Below are 23,055 nucleotides of genomic sequence, written 5' to 3' on the forward strand. Positions count from 1 at the left end.
CAACAGTAGTAAAGTCATTTGCTTATCACTCTCAAACCTCGGTGCCAGGCACAGAAAAGATAAATTAGAATTGTGGAACATGTAATGCTTTTCCACTTGTTACGGAACCAATAAACCTGATTCCCTTTTCTATTGGTTATTTACTTACAGAAGCAAACATTTTACAATCCTCTGACATTGATACCAAAGGTGTTAAAAAACCCTAGAAAGTCAACTGTTTTAACATCTGCAGCAAATAACATGGGTTCTTTGTTGTTCTTTATGGTTAAATGAAATACAAAAAACATCACACATAACATGGATCGATAAAAATGTGTCAGACAGAATCTATTAAATAAAAGCAGGATTCTGAGACTTTGTTGATTTTTCTTTTCTTCTGTTGTTTATATTTTGGGGTCTTTCTATAATAAGTTTACATTTCATGTCAAACAAAAACTCAAAATGTGTCGGATGCAGTGGTGTAAAGCGCACCGCCACTGGACTAGTGGAGATGCCTTCTCTGGAGCGATGAATCGCGCTTTTCCATCTGGCAAACTGATGGGCGAGTCTGGGTTTGGAGTTTGCCAGGAGAACGGTACATTTTGGACTGCATTGTGCCGAATGGGAAATTTGGTGGAGGGGGAATTATGGTGTGGGGTTGTTTTTCAGGACTTGGGCTTGGCCCCTTAGTTCCAGTGAAAGGATCTCTGAATGCTTCGCTCAAAACATTTTGCTCAAAACATTTTGGACAATTCCATGCTCCCAACCTTGTGGGAACAGTTTGGAGCATTTGGAGACTAACTATGGCAAAACTTTATAAAATGCTAGAAAATTAAGGAAAATGTTTTATTTTATTTTTGGTCAAATGACTGCTCACTTGTTAAAAGCAATCCATTTAATAAGTTTATGAAAATATTGCATCATATGGAGTGTTATAGTAGGTTTGGGCTATGATGAATCTGTAGAACATTTAAGAGTGCAGCACATTGTTCTAAAGTGAAGATTTGACGCAATTTCAATAAGGAAGATACCTCATATCCAGGTATGATGGCTTTGCTGATTCATCAATCACACTTCACTTGTTTGGTCTTCACTCTGAGCCAATAGCACTCACTTTGCTCACAGCTGTCCACAAATTCATCAAAGCCCAATTCCAAATTCCAGACATGCCGTCTGCCCACCTCCACCCCATTCTCCTCCTGGCTCTTCGATTTGGGCCGGTCTGGCCTTAACCACCATCACCATCTGTGCTCGGGGACTCTTCACTTGATCCAAGGTCATCACAATCAAGCAAGATATTTCCAGCCCTGAGCCCAACCGCCAAAGACTTCTGACTACTCATGCTTCACTAATAAATCTCTCTATTTCATTCTCAAGATCTCTCCTCCTTGAAACGCATTTATGTTTTATCATAAACAACATCAGACATTTTGCTCACTTTAGTCTTAATCAAATTAAACAAATAAATTAACAAATTGCCATTAAATGGTAAATGGCGTATATTTATATAGTGCTTTTCTACCTAAAAGGCCCAAAGCGCTTTACAGTCACAGACCCATTCACCCAGTCACACACACATTCACACTCCGCTGCCCAACACAGGCGCCTGCCTACCACCAGAGGCAAGGTGGGGTTCAGTGTCTTGCCCAAGGACACATCGACTCATGGTTGTGCAAGGTGGGAATCAAACCTGTAATCTTACGATCATGGGTTGACAGCCCTACCACTGCACCACGGCCACCAACATTAACTAGTCTTCTAACTGCCATTTATGAGTTTTATATAGGTGTGTGAATTACCAGCGCAATAGTATTGCTTAGTTATTAAAATCTAGTAGCCTGGATGCAAATTGTCTAATACACAGCCACAAAGCCTTTTGTGAAAGTAATACGTTTTATTCCTGCACTACAAACCCAACATGTCTTGAAAGCAGCAAGTTTGTCAAATATTTAGGTAATAAACATTACATTAAAATATTTAAACATCAAACATTAAATAAAATATACATTGATGACTCAAACCAGCCTGCTAGCATCCACTTTAACACCCACTTCATGCTTCCAAGCCTGATTTCTCTTTATTAAAATGTGATTACTAACCTGTGAAAAGTGATTCCTCTCGATCGGTTTATTTTCTTGTCATCATTTTTGCAGTTGATTGTAAAACATTGCGTCCCCATTTGTGATTCTTTGCGTGGCTGTTTGGAGCTCGAGTCTATGCATTCAAGACTGAATGCATAGACTATTCCAAAGTGTATGGAGAAAGGGAGTTCCAGCAGCTTGTTTTCATTTGAGTGAGCTACAGAACAAGTCTCAAACAATATTGCTTTAAAACTTATGTCCAGATTAAAAGCAAATAATTTATCCTAAGGCATTTGAGTTTGAGCCGGGTAAGATTGAAAAAATACAGTGTGTCCCAAGTACCGGGTTTAGAAACACAACCTTAAATGACTCACAGGACACAGCACTTCTATATTTGTCCAAGGTTTGTTGGGCAAGTATTCAACCTATTGACCCAAAGCAACTGTGATTTGAGATTTTGTTGAATTTCATGTCAAGAGTTCGTCATTTTTAACCAGTCTGTTTCTTTTTATTTGTGGAATTTCAAAGGGTTCTTATATCATCCAAAATCAACTTTTTTGAGCTTTAAGTGTATTGTAATTTTCATTCCTCACTGTAAACAACCCCAAAGGGGTATTTTGATCCATTCATGCATTTCTGAGCATTCCTCTAAAAACCTGTGCTCTGAGCACCAGCCCCTCCCAACCCACAACAACGAGTGGGTCCTCACATTGTGACGTCTCAAAGTGAGGAACAGCCCCTTCCAGAGTCTGCGCTGCAGCCCCAACCCCAGGGTAACACACATCCACTTTCTCTAGCTTATTCTGTTTCTATGCACATTCATCTTTGCAAAAGTTCGGATATTGTTTGTTTTCGAGGGAAAAACGCAGACACGCTGCTGTGGCTGACTCTAAGTTGACATCATGAAACGGGCGGACCCACCAGGAGAGAAAGCCGGTGCCTCAGAGATCGAGTCATTCTACTTCCGGGTATGAAATGAATTGTGAAAATAACTCATATTTCATAATAAAAACGTTCTTTAGGGCCAAAAGAATATATATCACATATATGGATATAGTTCACTCTGGAAGGCTCAATAAAAGCATGATGAAGGCCCCTTAAAAATAGTTTAGAGTAGCTTCTTTTTTATTTCTCTTTTAGTTTAAAAGCCAATACGTAGAATTTTCTCAAAATTTTCTCCCATATTGTCTAGTTTTACCACTGACTGAAATGACACTGTACTTTTGAGGATTTAAGTCAGGGGTCAATGCCCTCTTTGTGCCCTGGCCTTGTTCCAGTTTCACAGGTGTGATCTGGCAGGTGTAGTGACACAGTGTGGGTTGGATTACCACTGCAGTCCTTGGTAGCTTGGTACAGCCTGGGTTAATGACACTTGCTGGCAGATAAGGCCCATCCTTTTTGATATGTGTTACTCCAGCAGCTACTTTCATTGAGAAAATCTTATCAGTTTCCCAGGGTTGTTCCAGCAGTCACCTGGCAAAGCGAGCGGTTGTTTTTCACATCGAGTGTATTGACATTTCAAGGTCCACTGAACGGAGGGGGGTTGGCCCTATAAATATAGAAGAGGCAGCAGCACCACTCAGGAGCTCATGAGGAGTCTATCTGTGAGAGGACGCACGCATTCATCACCATTATATGTCATCGGGGGGAAAAAGATGGATAGCAGATGCCATTGCTTAACCAACAATGATAGGGTTTTGAATCCCATCCTCTACAACATCCTGAGCCAAATGGACAGCAGCATGCAGAGCCAAGACTGCCTCAACTACATCTCAGTGCCTCACAGGTGCAACTGCGAGGTGCGCCGGACACTGTGCTTAAAAAGTCCAAGTGAGATCTGCAAAGAAGCCTCAGCAGTTCTGGTTAAAACCGTCCACTTCATTAAGAGCCTGCCTGCGTTCAACCAGCTGCCACTGAGTGATCAGTTTGCGCTGTTGAGAAGCTGCTGGGCTCCCCTCTTTATTCTGGGGCTGGCTCAAGAACATGTGGACTTTGAGGTTACAGATGCCCCCGCTGACAGCATGCTGAAAAAGATTCTTCTGAACCGCCAGGAGAGCCCCGAGGCTAAAAGGGAGCAGCCCACCATGGCAGGCGTCAGCAAACTCAAGTCTTGCCTCAAAAAGTTTTGGAGTTTGGATTTAAGCCCAAAGGAGTATGCATACCTGAAGGGAACCACGATATTCAATCCAGGTACGAAGGTGCTGGATTCAGTAAAAGGATGAAGTATGTGTGTGTGCGTTAACTGACTTTACTCGTTTTCCTCGTCCACAGACGTTCCGGAATTAAAGGCTGGATTGTTTGTGGAGGGCTTGCAGCAGGAAGCTCAGCACGCCCTGAGGGAGGTGGTGCAGCTCCTTCACCCGGGTCGCGAGGAGCGCTTCGCTCGAATCCTGCTCACAGCTTCCATGCTGCAGGGCATCACACCCACCCTCGTCACCGAGCTCTTCTTCCGGCCCGTCATAGGCCAGGCTGACCTGCTGGAGCTGCTGGTCGACATGCTCTTTTACAGATAAGAACAGTGGACCTCAGCTGAGGGACTTTAAACCACATGACACCCAGGCTGGGAAAGGAATGTTGGACGGCTGCTGTGAAGCAGATTATAAAACCCCACAAAAAAAATGTAGATTTGATGAACAAGCCACCATGATTGCTCACATTCACGCAAAGCTGAGGTCACTTTATCTCTGTGTCAACAGATTTCCTTCCCCTAAGTAGAAGGATTTTCACACAGTGGCAGACTTGTCTCTTTCTATTAGAATATTTGATTTTGTCAATCTTTTCTGTTATTTCATTGTTGTAAATATGTGTCTTTTGCTTTTACAGGAAACTTCAAATAAATATATTTTTGTACACAAATGACAAATTACAGCCTCACGCTCTTGACTCACACCAAGCCAATGCCACTGTCACACTTAATCTGACAAATTCAGCTGTTAAACGCATATTATTGAGTCAAGATGTTGCTAAACTCAGATTGACAAATTTCTTAGTTGCAGTTGGATCTTGTTGGTGAACGTGGATATTTATCCACAAGAGCTCTTTCTTTTTCAAAAATGATGACAGGAATGTGTCACAGAATAATATTTCTTGTTCATTCCGAAGCTTTGTCTCCCTCTATTGGAAAACACATCCACAAGCAAATAAAAAGAAAGATCCTCGATCCCATTTCAACCTTATTTTACAATCTTATGATACGCTGAGAAGAAAAGGGTAAATCCAAGCCAACAAAGCAGTATTGTCTTAACAATCTTCATGCAAAAATCCCCACAGAAGCTGTTCACATTCATCCATTCTGTGGTATGATGGTTGTGAAACAGTCTCTCTTTACTTGACACCATATACAGGTAAAACAGGAATGCTGATGGTGGGGGCAGTGAGCCAGGGGAAATGGGGTAACACAGCACAAACAAAACATTTAAAAAAAAAAAAAAAAAAAGAGCTGGTGGTGGAAAATCTCCACTTTTTTCCTGCGTTTCCATCTTTTTAATTGAAGTCTTATCCCTTCAAGACTGTGTGAGAGGGATTGCCTTTTATAGTAGTTTCTCAAGCTGAACTACAACTGTTTATTCTGTTCCAGCAATTATAAAACAGACCCTGAGCAAATACATGTAGCAGCATTTTGCATTATACTTTCACTGATAAATATTTGTTTGGCCAAACAGATTTAGGACGGGTTCTCGGAAGATCGTTTTCTGCACCATTTCTTCCTTTGCAATAAAAGACTAAAGTAAATGCCAGGATTTTATTTCCTTTCTGTAAGAACCAGTCCAACAAGTTCTTCTCATCGCTGAGGGCTGAAGAAGCCTGCCTGCTGCAACACTGACCTCAGGGAGACTGACAATTAGGAGGAACACTAGGGTAAAGACTAAACCTGAAAAAACATTTTTGTAGAGGGACATATCATTTTTAATGAAACATAGACCTTGTTTTTTCAGAAAAAAACCATTGAAAGGCTTTGCAACAACTAAATTATGTGTGTGAGTCACAGTCAGAGGCTAAAAAACATCAAACTTCTTTTATTAAAAAACCCGTCTGAATAAAAAGCCATAAAGGTCCATCGATTTTTATTTTATTAAAAACACAACTTGTTAAATATTTTTAAAAAATGAGGCATAATGGCACAAAGTAACAGTTACCTAAAAATGTTTACATCCAAATATGACTTATAACAATACAGAAATGGATTCCTGGAGCCTAAACAATGGTAAGATGGCACAGTCATCACATGTAACACACTTAATAGTTTGCATAAACAAAACAAAAAACTAGTACAAAAATGTGAATGGTTGTGTTCGACTATCGGCCTCCACCCTCTGGCTTCCTGGAAACTGATTTTGTTGATGCATCTCTCAAAACACTGCAGACAAATAAAAAAAGGGGGGGGGGTACACCCTATATGGACACAAATATTTCTCTCATTGGTCATGAATTAGAACGAAAGAGATCCTTGAAGTATAAAGTAAAATTACAAAACTTTGATCAACACCAGGAGAAGCATGACCCTCCAGGGGTAACAGCATAAATGAAGAAAGAGGGGGTGAAATGGTCAAATTAACTTAGTAAAAACAGGCATTATTTTCTTGATTTTCCGTATCAGCAGTCCTTAAATGAGCAGTGGAGCAGCAGAGGAGTTTGTCCCAGTGTCTTGGTGGTAGCCTGCACTCATGCTGGATGAATAAGCTATGGGTGGGAACAAAAAAAACAAAAAAAAAAAGGTTTTGTTTAATTTGTAAACACAGAACTGAACTACGGCTTTTAATGTGAAAAATGCACCATCAAAAGCAGAACGGCTCAACTGTTACAAAAACTTTCCCAGGCCTCCGCGTACCAATTTGTGCAAAAACAATGCGGTGAACCCACATTCAAAATCCTGTAACAGGACACGGCGTGGTTTTACACCACCTCATTACAAAACAGCAGCAGGGGAGGGGGAGATTTGCGGCTTTGTAAATCCATCTGTAACCAAAGACCTTTTCTAAAAATTACACAGTAAATCAGGGGACATTAACAGGCATATATTTAATGTGACCTGATCTGCAGCTTTAGCAGGTGGTGTAACATGACTGCTAGGCAGTTGGGGTAGAAAGAGGTAGATGGATGGGTAGCTGTTGGGTGGCAGAAACAAGGAAGAGGCTTTTAACCCATTTAGACCTGATGGGGTAATGCAAGTGAGGTAATGCGGTATTATAATAGGGCGCCTCAGGTCTAAACGGGTTACTGAGCCAATATGTCAGGAAAAAAGCTGGCTTCTACTGTTATAAAAACTGCTGTGTTACTGGAAAATGACTACAGGTGCAGCACGTACACACAAACCGACTTAAACACCCTGGTGGTAATTATACTACCCCATGTAAGGGTCATAACTCCCAAAGAAGAGGTCAATGACAGGATATTTTAACAGCAAAAACTTGCACATGGGTCTGTGTGGCTGCAATGGAAAATTCCCAGCATGAACTCACTTTTTCCGCTGTAAGGCCTCATTTTTCTTGCAAGCTCGTCCGATGGCGTCTGCTCAGACACTTTGACCTCTGGAACTGCAGAAAACAAAAAAGGGGACAAAACACAAAAACAAGCGCAGATGTGAGCATAAGCCAAGTGCTACGACTAGCAAGTACGATCAAATGAGGTTGGTCGTCTGTGTCATTTGGAAGTGTTTGGGTCGACATGGTGAACTTGTGCCAGCTTGTCTGAGATTAGGCAATCATCATTGGATCATTACCTTTGAAATGTTTGTTGCATTAAGCTCACAATTGGGAGTCTAACAATAGCAGCAATGTTCCAAAAGAAGCAGTGAGTCATTAGAAGAAAACAAGTCAGATGATGGGAATATTTGACAAGTTGAGGTTTAAAATATCCTGAATGTATTATGTTTATTTTGATCACGGGTGGTGCACGATTTATTCATTTGCTTACAATCGCTGCTCTCAAAAGTGTTCGTCATGGTCTCGTTGCCGCTGTCTGGGAGGGTCCGGTCGCTCCTGCCATTGGGACGGTGCCCTGACAGTTGGCTCTTCTTCCTCTTGCCCTTTCGCGTGCTGATGCGGATGACTCCGTGAACCAGCTTGCACTCGGCTTCTTGCTCCTCTAGGTTGTAATCTTGAGCAATGCTGTAGATCAGCTCACTGATCTCATTGGTCTTACGTGAGAACGAGGAGTCGGAGGTGCACTTGGCTAGCTGGTCAATCTGGTGGAGGGCGTAAAGCTCCAGCAGCTTTCTGGTGATAAGAGAGTCAATATCTGTGCTGTCACTTGGGTCATCTTTGTCGTAATAATCGTTGGCTAACAGGCTGGTGTAACTGTCTGGTCGTGGGCTCTCCTTCTTGTCGGCCATATGGGTCCGTTTGGTGACATTGGTGACTGGATAATGGACCGTCTTTCCTCCAATACGTACATCTCTGTAACGGAAGCTTTCCCCTGGTGGCACCTTGCAACCTTTGGAGGCATTGTTCGACTCCAAAGGCAGGCCACAGGTGGGGTTGGTGAGAGCCATCCCATTTGGAGGATGGGGAGCATTCTGTGCTTTGGGGTTATGGTCTGTGGAGCTCTCATTAACAGGGAGACATGGCTCTCGGCTACCGTAAAATCCACAAGTCAGAACACAACAGAGGAGAGCCTTGCAGCTACTCCATCCCATAGACGTGCAGGAGCCGCAAGACGGCCTGTTCACTGGCGTGCTGTCTGCTGACCCCGGTATAAATCCAATACTCTGGGAGTTCCGACACACACCATTTCGAGATTGGCTTTTGCTCCGGCTGGTCTCTAGGTAGCGGGGGTGGTGCATGTGGCGCTCGTGTAGATGCTCTCCATGGGGATCCTTGTAGGAGTCTTGGCTTGCCGTGCTCTCCCTGGATATAGTTCGAGTTTGTCTGTACTTGTCCAGCCTGGAACTTGAGGTGTGGTTTCTGTCATGGTAGGACGGCTGTGGGGCCCCTGTGCTGCGGCCAGGCATGGCTCAAAATGCCGGAGACCTTGTGTGGGACAGAAATGTGAGGACAATGAGTTCAGAAAAAAAAACAACACTCTTACAGCCTTAATACACGACTATATTTCAAATACTTCAGCCTAAAAAGGCAGGCCAAATGCTCTGCTCCTACTCAAAAGAGAAATATATGAAAATTAAAAGTTGCACAGACTCGTGGGTCGATGGGGAAAATAATATTTAGGGCATGGAGGACGTGTGCAGTTCAGAGCAGACCTGATTCAGCATCAGCCCACTTCACTTCAGAGGTGACCAAAACGTCCACTCACAGCATAAGAAGACACAGCGGCAGTCGCGGTTACTCTCAGACAACTTGTTCGGCGAGCAGCACCGCGGAAGTCCCACGGGAAAAGCCCGCAGAGAGCGCTTGTTCAAGCATCAGCGGGCGGGCGGACGGACGGTGGACTTCTAGGTGGTTCCGAGAGTTCGATTGGAGTCCGGTTCCGCGACCGAACCACGCAGCGCGACTCATTGGCGTCGCCCTACTCTTCCTTTGTGTGTTGCCTCCCAATGTTTGGCTATTACCTGCGGCTACGGCTAATCCCACAGGTGAGCGGTGACGTCACGGGAGGCGGGTTTAAACTCGCAGAAGTTTAGTTGGGTGGGGGTTAGAGGAGTTCTGTCAGAATTTGAAAATGCGCAACACCCCCTCTTTTTTTGTTAAATGACTAAAACATGTTCCACATTAGACCGTGACAAATGGACTCCACAGGTAAACCCCCAGCTGCAGGTGTGTTTCCAAACAGCATCTTTCATTCTGCCCTATTTTCTCTGAACACAATCACTTTATCACGCCCTCTATGAATTAAAATAGTAGGAGAAACTCACCTGGAGGAAAACGTGGGTCTATGTGAACCCATAATTGAAAATAAAAACACACATAAAAGAAATAAAAGGCAAATATTTTATTCATAATTAGTCTAAATACACATTTACTATCACACAACAGCTTTATTATACACAATTCTTGGCAGTAGTTAGGAGTACAACTTATTAATTTACTTTTTTGTGTTTTAATAAATTATATTTAGCATTATATTCTAAAATATACTACTTATTTTTTTATTGTTTCAAGCTGGCTTTTAAGATCTATCCTATTACACTAAAGATTTTAACGTCTTTGTTTCATTCCAACATGTAGTATAAATGAAATATGGACATTTTTGCCAAAGAGAAAAGTAAAGACTAATCGATTTCCTCTCTATAGGTCTCATACATTATAAAGTTAGTCATATCTTATGAAAGTCATTATTTAAGCTATTTTGTTGAATGCATGTATAAATATACACACTTTGTATATATCCATATGGACATGCAGGTACACACGCATGCAGACACATCAGATTCATATAGCGAGCAGATAATGGTTGCAGATGCAGTTTCAGTGCCTCAAGAACAGGAAGGCACTTAAGTTCATTTTTTAAGGTTCTTACTGCAACATGCACTGGAAGGTGTAAACAGCAGTTTAGGCGAGGATCCTTCATGAGTTTGCATTAGGGGAGATTGTCACCTGTTTGGCTAATGTTTGTGTGGGACTCTGGATGATCCGGGTGTCTCTGAGCTGCTGTTGGGACAGCGTTGTTCCCGCGTGCCTTTGCGACCTGCTCCCACCTGCTGTGATGTGGCCCAGCCGAGGGTCTGAGTCAATCTCGTACCGGTAGTGGTATCCCTCCAGAATGTCCCGGCATGCGTCTCGCGTGTCAGTGATCCATTTCTTCATGCCATTGCGATTCAGGTAGACCACGAACAGAAACACCATGCCCACAAGGCCTAACACTAACCCCAGGAAGGCGTAGGACGTTGGCAGGGTGATGTCAGTCACCTCCGAAAGGACTGGAACAATACAACCAACAGCCTGGACTGTGAGACCTCTCAGCAGGGAGTTGTTTAAGTCTTCAGGTGAACTACATCTAACAGCTTCCACATCCACTTGAGCTTTGGATTTGTTGAGCCAAGTGACAAAATCATGGATCTCACAGGTGCAGTTGTACGGGTTGTTACCCAGGAGGATTTTTATGTTCCCGAGCCTGTCCAGCTCTTGTAGACCATCTGCCCTGAGAGTCTTGAAAGCGTTATGCGTCAGGTCCAGTATCTCCAAGTGAGCCATGCCAGAAAAGGTCCCACTGTACACCGCCAGCAAAGAGTTGTTGGAGAGAAGGAGCTGCCGCAGACTGGGAACATAGGAGAACATTCCAGGAGGCAACAGGGCCAGGTGGTTTCCAGAGAGGTCCAGGCGGAGTAGACCCCAAAGCCCACCCCAGCGCAGAGCGGTGGTAAGGTCTGTCAGTGCAGTGAAGTTGTGCAGAGCCTGGCTCAGGTTGAGCTCCTGAAGAGGACTGTCGGGGATGCTAAGAGCCTCCGGGTGAATGAGAGCCAGCTGGTTGGCACTGAGGTCCAAGAAGCGCAGGTTGGTGAGGGCAGAGAAGGTGTGGGACGCCAACTCTGTGATTCTGAGAAGATGAGCATCACTGTAAGACCTGCTCTGACAGTTCAGGCTTGATCTCAGAAACAAGTAAAGCATCTTTTAAAAACAAACACAATCACAAATGAGGATAAAATTAATTTATTATGCACAAAGAAAGTCTCCATAAAAAAAGGCAGAATATACACAAGTGACAGAGAACTAACAATACAAACATTCTCACCTGTTGTTGCTTAAAATGATGTTAGTTACATTCGTCAGCTTTTTAAAAGAGTCCGGTCCAATTTGGTGTAAATGATTCCCTGTGAAGATGAGAGTCCTGGCATATCCCGGAATGTTTTTCGGCACTGTGAGCAGAGACTTGGATACACATTTCACTGTGCTGGTGACGGCAAAACACTCGCAGGATAAAGGACATCCCGAGAGCTGGTGGGGCGTAAAAAAAAGAAGCCCCCAAAACACAAAGACTGCAAAAACACACATCGTCAGACTGACGACAAAAGAGGATGGTGGGAAAAAAAGGACTTTTTTGTGTTTACAGACTAATCTAACAAGGTGGCAAGGACGACATCAGTGTCTCCTCATTCGCTCCACTGTGGGAATAAGGGCTCCTGTAAAATGATGGTAGTTCATATCTCATAGAATCTACTGGATGAAAAAGATCCCTGGCTCCCTTAAAGGTACAGAGGATGATTAGGGCGTACACAGCCTGTGACCTACACTGCCGTCTTCCAGCAAAGACAAACGGGGAAAACAAATCTACAAATCAAACAGAAAAAATCTATACTGACAATGAATAATAAATAAAGCATATTTAAGCACAACAGTCATTCGTTCACAATTTTGCAGATTTACATTAGCATTTCGGTGTGAAGCTGCACATTTGAAAAGCATTATTCCTCTATAGACAATAAAGGTGAAATCTCATGGATTTTCGCTGAGCATAAAAATGTCCCATAATTCCTCATGTGTGGACCTTCTATCATTCTATCTTTGGTAGCGGCTCATATCTATTGGACAAATAATTGAATAGGATTTCTGGATTCGTTTCCCTGGAATCTGTTCCAGAAATGAACCGTAGCCAGTCTGAAAAAGCTTTCATCAGGGCGTCTCATGAAAAATTGACCTCAGCAAATCCATTTCTTTGGATCAAATGTTGAGTAATATGCTGAAAATTCACTATTGACAATATTTTCAAAAAGCTGCATGTAAAACGATAAACTTTGGAGACAGAGATGTAGACTTTTTAAAATTAGTACTGAAAAAAAATTAAAAGAAACAGCTAATTATTTAGAAATTACTTTATAACTTCAAATACAAAGTAAGGTTTCTCTGTAAAACTAAATCACCACACTACACAACATGTAAAAGTTTCAGTTTTTCCTCTTGGCTTTTGTACAATCGATGTTAACAAGACATATCAGTGACATTACATGATGCATTTAGACAAGGTAGTTTATTAATCCCTGAAGGGGAAATGAAAAATTGAAGCAGACCCAGAGCCTGACACACTACTGTAAATGGAAGGTGAGGATGAAGGTGGCCAGGACTCCACTGAGCATGATGAAGGGCAGCCAAGTCTTGAGGAACGCGGCCATGCTAAGGGACAGAAAGTTGAATATTTTAGAGGAATGAATGCCTGAACACTGAAGGTGTTTTGCTTGTATTTCACCCCTTATCCCTCTACATCTCCTTCTTCCTTCACAGTAGATACAAAGATCCAGCCGCAGCAGTGAGGTGAGGGAGGGGAGCACTGCCTTCAGTTATGAATCACACGACTGCCCATCTGTTTAACGGACCCCTGTGCTGTGGGAGCATGTGAGCAGAGGCAGCCCACTCGGTGACGCCAGCGTCCTCTATGTGGGTCAGTGGAGAATAATGAGGGAGGCACACGTCTCACAATGCAACTGAAATCCAGCAGCAGAATTATTTTCCCTTCAACCAGACGTGTTTAATGGAGACCCTTCACCTGAACATGAACCTCTGTTCTGTGTGAGTCTGAGCATCATGTTTCACTTTTGTTCAAAGTTTATAAGGATGGGATATATCATGTTGTACCATCATTTATTTAAAAAAAAAAAGAAGGGATTTAGGGATGATTGGCACCACACAAATGAGGAAACAACAGAAAACCCTACTTATTAATTGAACTTTGTCTTACTCCATAATTGAACCACACAAGTGAGGCCCAAATGTTGTATGATGAGCCTTGACTGTACATGAGAACTGGACTGAGTGAGTTTGACATCACAATAGAAAGTGGCTTACTTCCGGCTCCAGCAAAAATACGTCTATTTTACGCAATACGGTCGCCATGTTAGAGCCAGAAATCCTCAGTAAACAGTGATTGGTCCGAGTCGGTCTGAGTCAACATTGCTATGGGAACCACTCTCGCCAATCAGGATTAAGTTTGCTGGAAGGATGCACCCCTACCACTTGAAAGCGGGTTCTGGAGAATCTGTCAATTGAACATTTCGAACATTCCACATAAGACCACATACTTTTATTGAGGTATTTGATTGGCCAGATTATAATTTGAATAACTTGCAATGTATAACAAATTAGCAAGAAGATGTCAAAGACCCACTTCAATGAAAAATGTGTTTTTGGTGTTTTTAAGATGTTTTTGTAGCATTTTTCTGAGGGAGGACATATAAAAGAAAATTAAGCCCAATATTGCATTTGCTGAGTATCTCTTTATTCAAATAATTTTGAATCAGGGAAAGACAAAAAAATATTCTGGGCGGGCCAAAATTTCCCTGTTCTGCTCTATTCTGATGTATCCACTTGCAGGCAAATAGATCCGTGTACGTCTTTGTTTTCCTCGTCCAAGCTGGAATCTGGCTCAGAACAGGCAGGATAGCTCCGATTTTGCTCACCATCTTTGTTTCACTGCTAACGTTAGGATTCATTGCCCCGCCTCCCCCCTGAAACTGTTGATTGGAAATGAATTACCGGTATGTTGCAGTTTTTGGGCTGTGAATGTGAAAACGAAAATGCAATCCACTCTTTGCAATATCGATTAAATTATGTCACAGAATGATTGGCGTCGAAGTAAAAAATAAAAAAGCATTTTAAAGGATACATTTTTCATTTTATTTTTGAGTCAATTGATGCAGTTACATTGTGAGAGCAAAAAAGCATTTCTGTTAGACAATATCTGATTGTCAAATTAGATATTTCTAATTGAATTTAGCTACACATTTACTAGAGTATGGAAGCATTTGTGTCTTATAATTTGGAATGGTTTATAAAATAATAAATTAAAACCTATTTTCCCCCCAAAATTTGGTCAAACGCATTGCATTGTAGTCTATTGGCCAATCTAGCGAGTATAAATACACACTGGTAAGAGACGTCTGGGAAATTTCTAGGGCACTGGATTTTGACATTGTAGATTCATAAAGCACTTCAAAATTGCAAATGCGCTGTATAGTGCACTATTTATTGAGTGCAGAGTTCTACTACGGTGGCCGAGAAGTGCAAGACACATTTCCATTTAAGATACAACAACAACAACAAATCCAGGTATAAACTGCAAAATCCTGAATCACTAAAACCAATCTCGGTACAAATGAACAAATACTGAAACACAACAGCAAATCATGGAACAAATTACCCTCTCCTGAAACACAAAAGTAAATCCAAGTTTGAATTACCAAATTCCAAATCACAAAAAGCAATCCCGGTAAAAATGACCAAATCCAGAAACAAAACAACGAAAGCGAAGACGAGGCTTCTAACGGAAAAAGAAACGTCCTGAATCCCGGAAGCTATGTAATATAAAACTAATCATGAATGATTTTTTAAAATCTATTTATTGCTTTTTATGTGGACATTATTAATACATTCCCTTCCCGTTAGCAGCTGCTCGCTTTCGTTGGTATTTTCTGTTTTGCGCTTGCTGGCCGGCTTTAACGGAAAGGGAATACCCTTTATAAAACTTTACCTTGCTAAACATTATTGTAATTTTTATTGTAGAACTGCAGATGCTTGGTGGAAGAGTGTATAAACCTGTTAGTTTTATTTCCAGCTGCCAGTCAGATGTTATGGAGAGTTTTTATTTAACTTCAATTAGGTTTGGATACAAACAAAATTCTGCCACTGTGCAGGAACGATGTTCTAGTAAACGAAACAGGTTTTTTTAAAAAAGGCTAACAATGGTTAAATCATAATTAAAAGCCCACTGGAAAGACTTTTACAATAGAACCAAAAATTAGTCAGAGTGGGCCTTTCTTCTTTTCCTTTTGGTTTTTCCCTTCAGGGGTCATCACAGTGAATCAGCTTTCTCCATCTAACTCTGTCTTCTGCATCCTCTACTCTAACACCACCTACGTTCATGTCTTCCTTCACTGCATCCATAGACCTCCTTTAGTCTTCCTCTTGACCTCTTGCCTAGCAGCTCTAGACTCAGCCTCTTTCTACCAATAGATTCAATGTCTCTCCTCTGGACATTCCAACCTGCCTGCACTCGCTTTTCACTTCTTTTCCACACTCCATAACTCTGGACTGTTGACCCTATTTAATTCAAATCCTTCACCTTCTTTATCACCTCTCCCTGTGACCTCACTCTTCCACTTGGATCTCTCTCATTCACACACATGTACACCGTGTTGCTGTGGCTAACCTTGATTTTTCTCCTTTCCAGGACAAACCTCCACCTCTCTTGCCCCCCCCCCCCCCCCCCCATTCCCTGCTCTCACTACAAATCAGAAATTTGTCTGCAAAATCATAGTCCATGGTGATTCCTGTCTAACCTCATCTGTAGCCTGTCTATCACAATGCAAAGCAAACAGGAAGAGGCTCAGAACTGATCCCTGATGTAATCCTACCTACACCTTGAACTCCTCTGTCACCCCTACAGCACACCTCACTACTGTCTTACAGCCTCATACATGTCCTGAACTGCTCTAACATACTTCTCTGTCACTCTAGACTTCCTCATACAATACCACAGTTTTTCCCTGGGCACCCTGTCATAAGCTTTCTCTAGATCTATAAAGACGCAGTGTAGCTCTATTTGACCTTTCTCTGTACTTCTCTGTCAAGATCCTCAAAGCAAAGATTGCATCTGTAGTTCTCATCCTGCTGCTCAAAAATGTTCACTTCTGCTCTTAGTCTATCTTAGCTACTCCTTCCCATAACTTCATAGTATGACTCATCAGCTTTATTCCTCTGTCGTTGCCCCAACTCTGCACATCTCCCTTATTCTTAGAAATGGGAACTATCACACTTCTCCTCCATTCCTCAGGCATCTTCTCACCACCTAAGATCCTGTTGAACAACAGTCAAAAACTCCACTTTCATCTGTCCTAGACACTTCCATACCTCCACAGGTATATCATCAGGACCAAGTGCCTTTCCACTTTTCATCCTCTTCAATGCCCCCCCCCCTCACTTTATTCACCTTTTGCAATTTTGTTGTACTGTTGTACCTTGTGTGATTGTACAATGACAATAAAGCTTTATCTTATCTTATCTTACTAGTCTTTGTTAGTTCCTGCTCCACAACAGACACTTCTTCTATTCTTTGTTCTTTCTCATTTTCTTCATTCATGGTTCGTATATTTGGTTTGGCCAAGATTTTTACGTCGGATTTACTTCCTGACACAACCCTCTATATTTATCCGGGCTTGGGAGCGGCACAATGAGACCCTGACTTGGGCCCCCATGTGGATATCTCTGATTATTGCTGAAAACAGTCAGAGCACTTGGAGAAAGAACATGCTAGAACTTCCATACTAGATTGAGTGAGCATTTTCTTCAGCGGTTTATCAGTTTACTCTGTGTTTTGTTGCATTCATGCTCCATGTCACCTCCAGTTAGACTATAATAGACTCATAGTCCACTTAAGTCCTGCTACAATGCAGTGTAAGTGGCTGAAAAGGTGTCAAATACCTACCTCACATGTTTTCCATATATGAGAGACAGGGCACACAGGTTCACCATGTTCCAAGATGTGCTGTTGTCATATCGCATGAGGTTGAGGGCCAAGGCAACATGAGAATGGCAGTTATCAAAGCACAGATTGTGCTTTAGTGAGAGAAGGGAGGAGGGAATTACATAGTTTCTATATGAGAAATCATGCAGCAACATGTGTTGACATGTAAGTCACTGAATGTTACCTTACCGGCCTGCATTTGTACTCCTCGGATGCGTCGTGCACTGCTTTGTCCCACGTGGCTGCACCATTACCACACACTTTGTCCACATCTAGCTTCCAGTACCTGAAATTTCCAAGTACCATACATTTAAAATCAGGTCTATGCAAATATGCATTTTCTGTATATGAACTTACTTAGTAGGGCGGCCAAACCCCATATTGTCCTCCTAGAAAGAACATTTAAATTCAAACGAATGTTCTTCAAGTTACGTTGGTAAAAATTGACATTATTTTGTCACTGAAAATGCACACAAAAATTAAATCAAAATAATTATTTATACACCAAATTTTTTGCAAAATTATGTCGCAATTTTGCATCAGATTCTGGCTTCAGGGTGCCAAAACTCACAGACACAAAATATGATCCTGCAAAGTCTCGGATGACTCCAGAGGAGGTGCAGATGCCCATATGACCAATGAAGGGGAGCACCCACCTGCAGGAGAAAAAAAGCCCCCGTCAGAACCAAGACTGCTCTAGTTTGACCGCATTTTAACAAATAACAGGAAAAACGGCTCTGTCTAATCTGCCTCCATTGGGTGATTATAGCTAACTGTTGAACTGTGTAATCCGTCAGATACGGAGTCGCGCTGAATGTCTGCGCCTCTTACGACAGCAGCGGAATGGGGGTCCAGACGATGCAGAATGGGTAGCGGTTGCTCTTCTTGTCCGTTTTCAGGAAATCGCTGTGGTACTCCATCATTGTGTCGGTTTTCTCCACCTCCGCCATAACAGCCTGCAGTGAATGGGAGGAAGCGACGGTGACGTACCAACCGCGCCAGGAGGGAGCAGGCGGAAAGACGCGATGGAGAAAACCGACAGTCCGTGAACGCAACGCTGTTGTTGCAACGGAGACTGGAGTGTTAGCTTCACGGTCACTGGCACAGCACGGATTCAAAATACGCGGAGACATTCTACCAAACACAGTCAAACCTTTCATGAGAGTGGATTTTTAATGTAATTTTTTAAATTAAAATTCTATAAGTTATATGAATGTACCCACTCATTGAAATCAATTGATTGGTTAAATAATAGAAATACTTCAAATAATTTCGGGCACAAACAAATACATGATATAAATCAGCAACTACTCACAATTAGTTTTGTCAATGATGCTTTGATGATGCTTTGATGCTTTACTATTCGTTTTCCCAACTTGGGCATACAGTACAGTACATGCAACAGATTTCAAAATAAAAAAACAAAGCACAACTAAATAATTTTGAGACAATGTTACAGAAAAAAAGGAATACACAAAACTGAAAATCTTTAAGGTAAAAAAAAAAAAAAAGTAAAAAAAAAAAATATGAAAATGTTTGTCAGTTTGTGTTGAGTTTCTTGTTCTGACACTTCAGTGTCTTCCTCTGCCTTCCTCTATTTGTTCTTGTTTGTGCTTGCTTCCATGTTCTTGGTTGAATGGAATAAACATCCTCTTTTGCCATTTTGGGTGTGGAATTACTTGTTTTATAAGTGGTCTTTAACATGTTCTTTTGCAATAGTTTGCAATATATGTGACCAAGCTACCGCCGTGCAGAGTGGAGCCACCAAAAAAATGGCTGAGACAATAAAAGCTTGTAAAAATTTCTGTAGTAATTAAATTTCTGTAGGTGCAATTATACTCTGGCTATCTATACACAGATAAAACAATAAAAAGGAAGTGCAGAAAAACGGGAAGGCAGAGTCGACCGCCTGTGCAGGAGGTGAGGGGAAGAGAGGGGCCGTGGACTTAGCAAGTACGAGACAGTGCACCTCACTCCACTCCGTGCTGAAAACAAAACAAACCCACCCACACCGTGAGAAAAACGTGCCAATGAAACTTCCACTACACGCTAAAAAGGGAAATAAACAGTGAGGGAATTTGAGTGAAGAAAACACTGCCAGCAGGGGCCCTCCTCACCGACACCGCACGAACCGGCGCCTGACCTGGACCTATACAACAACAATCAGAGTAAATCACAGTAAATGCAACTTCGCTCTAAAAACACATTAAAAATGTATTAAAAGGGTGGGTGAAGAGCACACAGTGGCTTATGACATCTGCAACACCTCCAGCCGCTTACAGCATCTAGTTAAAAGAGAAGAATGTGAACGAGTAAAATGTGATCTACATCCTTCCAAGAAGAGGAGCTTCAACACTACATACCACCATGCAGGCAGCCACTGTCTATCCACTCACTCCCTGTTCCCCGAGTAGTCCTTCGTAATACAGAAGGGTCAAAGGTGTTCAGGCAGGCAGCCGGGGCAGCCTCCACTGTATGTACAGCCGGGACCCCAGTTCCTTTTTGTCCTGCTGAAGGTCTTAAAACCCAGAAGCCATTCTCCTCCACATCAGGGCTCCTTGTTCTAGAACTGGGTCTATCCGACAAAACAGATGGTTCCACAGGTATAGGCTTAATCATGCAACGATTTACATGACGTACCTTTTTGGGCTGATCGCGTGGGGCAACTGTATAAACAGCCCCTCCTTGCTCAGGATGTCTTGTGACCACAAACACTTCAGTAGTCCACTTGTCTTGGATCTTGTTACACCCTCTGTGTGAAAAGTCCCTAAGGTAAATCATCTGTCCAGATGGCAACACCTCCTCTGTGACATGTTTGTCTGCTCTTTACTTCCTCCCCGCAGCAGCTAGGCACATTCGTTCTTTAGCACCTACCATAGCCACTTGTTGTCTCCTCTGAACAACACTTGAGGCAAATACTTAGGACAGCGGTGCTTTTGGTCAAATGGGATGGTTCGCAGCAGATCATGAAGTGTACGATTAAACCGTTCACATTGGCCGTTTCCCTGAGGATGGTAGGGTGTTGTGCGATGCCATACAACTCACAAAGCTGGTATTTGATTTTTTTTTTAAAGCAGCGGCCCTGATCAGAATGCAGCCGTATGGGGACTCCATACTTGTAAAACCACTCTTTGATGAGGATGTCTGCCACATTAAAAGCCCTCTGGTCTCGGGCTGGCACAACCTGTGTGAACTTCGAAAAGACATTGGTCATCCAACCAGCACTTGCTCTCTCCCATTCCTCGCTGGCTCCAACATGGAAAAGTCAATGGACCAGAATTTTATTTGGCTTTAAAACCAAAAGAGGACCCATAGGTGCTCGTACCTGAGGTTGGGTGCTTTGGCCAGACAACACCGTTCACACTTCAGGCACAAATCCCAAATAATGGCACCCATATGTGGCAAGTAACACCTTTGCTGAATCAACTCCAGAGTTCGCTTAATGCCTTGATGGCCATGGTGGGTATGCAACTGCCAAAACACCTCTTCCTGTAGGCTCTCTGGCAGTACTAGCTGGAGGACTTGCTCACTCCCGGCCGGTCGCTGGTAGGTGCGGTGTAACAGTCCGTCTTTAATACTAAGCCAACCCCACAGTCTCTGTGCTCCGATCTCCAGTGCATGCTTCTCCAGCCGGCCAGGCATTCGCTGCTGCCCGACCAGGTGCATACAGTAGAAACACTGCACTGGGTGGCTGAAATGGGAGCACTTTCCACCTTTTGTAGTCCTTCTGGTAACACTGACCCTGGACAAGATGGTGTCATGATGGATGATGGTACAGGCCTTGGTTTGAGATTGTCGAGAAAGAGCCTCTGCATTTTGATGGGTGTGGCCAGAGTGGTATCTTACTGAATAATCAAATACCCCCAGCTCTGCTACCCAACGCTGCTCTGTAACTCCCAGCTATGCTGTCTGCAAATGACTGAGGGGATTGTTGTCAGTCCACACTACACACTTATGGCCCACCAAATAGTCTCGGAACCTCTGCGTCATGGCCCACTTCATTGCCAGGAACTCAAGTTTCGCAGAGCTGTAGTTCTTCTCTGCCTGGTAAAGACTACGACTCGGGTAGGCCAATGGGCCTAATTTTGCCTTCATGTTCTTGAAACAGCACTGCGCCAAGGCCCTCATGACTCGCATCCACCTCTAAAAGGAAAGGCAGATCAAAGTTAACGTATGCCAAAACAGGTGAGGAGATCAGTTTTTCTTTCAGTCCTTGGAAAGCACCCTCACACTGGTGGGTCCATGCTTCATTCAAAGACTCCCTCCACTTACCATGCTTCTTCCCGGACACCTCAGCAACGGCCCGATGAAGAGGGACAGCCAACTGGGCAAAGCCTTCCACAAAGCGCCTATAGTAGCTTGCAAAGCCCAAGAATGTTCTTAATTCAGATACAGTCGGGGGAGGGGCCCACTCGGCTACAGCTGCAATCTTCTTTGGATCAGTTGCTACCCCAGCTGCAGACACAACATGACCCTGATAGTCCACCTGCTGTTTCAGGAAGTCACACTTTCCCATCTTAATTTTCAGAGACTCCTTCTCAAAGCTGCTGAGGACTAGCTCCCATCCAGTCCGGTGCTCATCGACAGTGCAGGAAAAGACAATCACATCGTCCAAGTACAATAACAGAGTATGACAATTCTGGTCCCCAAACATCCTTTCCATAAGCCGCTGAGAAGTGCTGGGGGCATTACTTAAGCCAAAAGGCATCATCTGAAACTCGAACAGGCCGAAGGGTGCACAGAAAGCAGTTTTCATCTTATCCTTCTCCGTTACTGACACCTGATGGTGGCCACTGGCCAGGTCAGTTGTTGAGAACCATCTAGCGCCTGATAGGGCGTCCAATGATTCCTCGATCCTAGGTAGAGGGAAAGCGTTCTTCCTTGTCTTGCTGTTCAAGAGTCTGTAGTCGACACACAACCTCAAAGTCCCATCCTTCTTCTGAACCAGAACTATTAGGGAGGCGAAGGGGCTACAGCTCTCTCGTATGACTTGACTGTCCAGCAGTTTGCGTACATGAGCCCTAACCTTGTCATAATCAGACGGCGGGATACACCTATGTCGCTGCCTCATAGGGGTCTCATCAAGCAGAGGTAGATCATGGGTTATCAAATGCTACAACCTAGGTCCAACTCTGAGGTGGCAAAAGCACCCTCGTGGTGTAACAACAATGTTCGCACCTTCTGCTGATCCAACTCTGATAATGCCGACAGGTCAACCGACTGGACCTGTTTTTGGACAGTGTTCATCTCCACAGTTTTATGAGAATCAACCGTGGCAGTAGACCTACTGCTCTGTTTTACAAATGTAACGCCATCCGGAAAACTGACCACATCTGCCTGGCTGAGTATGCCAATCGGCTGGTGGGGTCAGAGGGTTGTGTCCATCTTCCCTACATTCACAATATGGACATAAACCGTGCCCCCTGACCAACGACCATGGCTGGAGATAACAAAAGGTTCTCAGGAAGGGCGTAGCCATCTTCCAAGGGCTCAATTAGTGAAGCCCCTGTCAACTGTGTGAACTGGGAGCAACATGTGGCTGCAACCCATTTAACAGTGCCTCCTGGTATGATAACCGAGTCCTTACCTCTAAGCCTTGCCATCCCTTTCTTTAACATCTGAGCTTTAGATGTCATCCAATGGTGGCACTGTA

At 43.1% G+C, this 23,055-nt stretch overlaps 4 protein-coding genes across 5 annotated transcripts; 1 reads left to right on the forward strand and 3 right to left on the reverse strand.

The window, feature by feature from the left end:
• The first annotated feature begins 3,608 nt into the window (after positions 1-3,608).
• On the forward strand, positions 3,609-4,921 carry nr0b2a (nuclear receptor subfamily 0, group B, member 2a). Its single transcript, XM_004077663.5, has 2 exons — positions 3,609-4,250; positions 4,332-4,921. The coding sequence occupies exons 1-2, from the start codon at positions 3,650-3,652 to the stop codon at positions 4,571-4,573; spliced, it is 843 nt and encodes a 280-aa protein (XP_004077711.1). The 5' UTR covers positions 3,609-3,649; the 3' UTR covers positions 4,574-4,921.
• Positions 4,922-6,056: 1,135 nt separating this feature from the next.
• Positions 6,057-9,642, reverse strand: kdf1a (keratinocyte differentiation factor 1a). 2 transcript variants are annotated; one of them, XM_023964365.2, is made up of 4 exons: positions 9,309-9,642; positions 7,974-9,028; positions 7,520-7,594; positions 6,057-6,740 (listed from the first exon to the last, which is right to left on the reverse strand). In XM_023964365.2, exons 2-4 carry the CDS (start codon positions 9,007-9,009, stop codon positions 6,664-6,666), a joined length of 1,188 nt encoding a protein of 395 aa, XP_023820133.1. In that variant the 5' UTR covers positions 9,010-9,028; positions 9,309-9,642; the 3' UTR covers positions 6,057-6,663. The 2 variants fall into 2 exon arrangements, with proteins under 2 accessions (XP_023820133.1, XP_023820134.1); XM_023964366.2 differs by having other exon boundaries at positions 9,256-9,566.
• Positions 9,643-10,414: 772 nt separating this feature from the next.
• On the reverse strand, positions 10,415-11,944 carry tpbg1a (trophoblast glycoprotein 1a). Its single transcript, XM_020710002.2, has 2 exons — positions 11,685-11,944; positions 10,415-11,489 (listed from the first exon to the last, which is right to left on the reverse strand). Exons 1-2 carry the CDS (start codon positions 11,942-11,944, stop codon positions 10,520-10,522), a joined length of 1,230 nt encoding a protein of 409 aa, XP_020565661.2. The 3' UTR covers positions 10,415-10,519.
• Positions 11,587-18,622, reverse strand: LOC101175504 (transmembrane protein 222). The gene is made up of 6 exons (XM_004077664.4): positions 18,234-18,622; positions 17,974-18,058; positions 17,760-17,791; positions 17,592-17,688; positions 17,364-17,494; positions 11,587-13,060 (listed from the first exon to the last, which is right to left on the reverse strand). The coding sequence occupies exons 1-6, from the start codon at positions 18,560-18,562 to the stop codon at positions 12,973-12,975; spliced, it is 762 nt and encodes a 253-aa protein (XP_004077712.1). The 5' UTR covers positions 18,563-18,622; the 3' UTR covers positions 11,587-12,972.
• Between the last annotated feature and the right edge of the window lie 4,433 nt (positions 18,623-23,055).

The sequence above is a fragment of the Oryzias latipes genome, chromosome 16 (assembly GCF_053564925.1).
Source record: "Oryzias latipes strain Hd-rR chromosome 16, Olatipes_Hd-rR_3.1".
NCBI lineage: Eukaryota > Metazoa > Chordata > Actinopteri > Beloniformes > Adrianichthyidae > Oryzias > Oryzias latipes.

Excerpts from the sequence above, each read along its gene's own strand:
- nr0b2a (XM_004077663.5), top strand. The coding sequence starts at position 3,650 with ATGAGGAGTCTATCTGTGAGAGGACGCACGCATTCATCACCATTATAT. Across the intron at positions 4,251-4,331 it reads AACCACGATATTCAATCCAG|ACGTTCCGGAATTAAAGGCT; the intron begins GTACGAAGGTGC and ends CCTCGTCCACAG.
- tpbg1a (XM_020710002.2), bottom strand. The coding sequence starts at position 11,944 with ATGTGTGTTTTTGCAGTCTTTGTGTTTTGGGGGCTTCTTTTTTTTACG. Across the intron at positions 11,490-11,684 it reads ATCATTTTAAGCAACAACAG|AATCACAGAGTTGGCGTCCC; the intron begins GTGAGAATGTTT and ends TCATCTTCTCAG.
- kdf1a (XM_023964365.2), bottom strand. The coding sequence starts at position 9,009 with ATGCCTGGCCGCAGCACAGGGGCCCCACAGCCGTCCTACCATGACAGA. Across the intron at positions 7,595-7,973 it reads CACTTTTGAGAGCAGCGATT|TTCCAGAGGTCAAAGTGTCT; the intron begins GTAAGCAAATGA and ends TGTTTTCTGCAG. Across the intron at positions 6,741-7,519 it reads GAGGCCTTACAGCGGAAAAA|CTTATTCATCCAGCATGAGT; the intron begins GTGAGTTCATGC and ends TCCCACCCATAG.
- LOC101175504 (XM_004077664.4), bottom strand. The coding sequence starts at position 18,562 with ATGAAAGGTTTGACTGTGTTTGGTAGAATGTCTCCGCGTATTTTGAAT. Across the intron at positions 18,059-18,233 it reads ACCCCCATTCCGCTGCTGTC|GTGGGTGCTCCCCTTCATTG; the intron begins GTAAGAGGCGCA and ends TTTCTCCTGCAG. Across the intron at positions 17,792-17,973 it reads CAGGATCATATTTTGTGTCT|GAGGACAATATGGGGTTTGG; the intron begins GTGAGTTTTGGC and ends TGTTCTTTCTAG.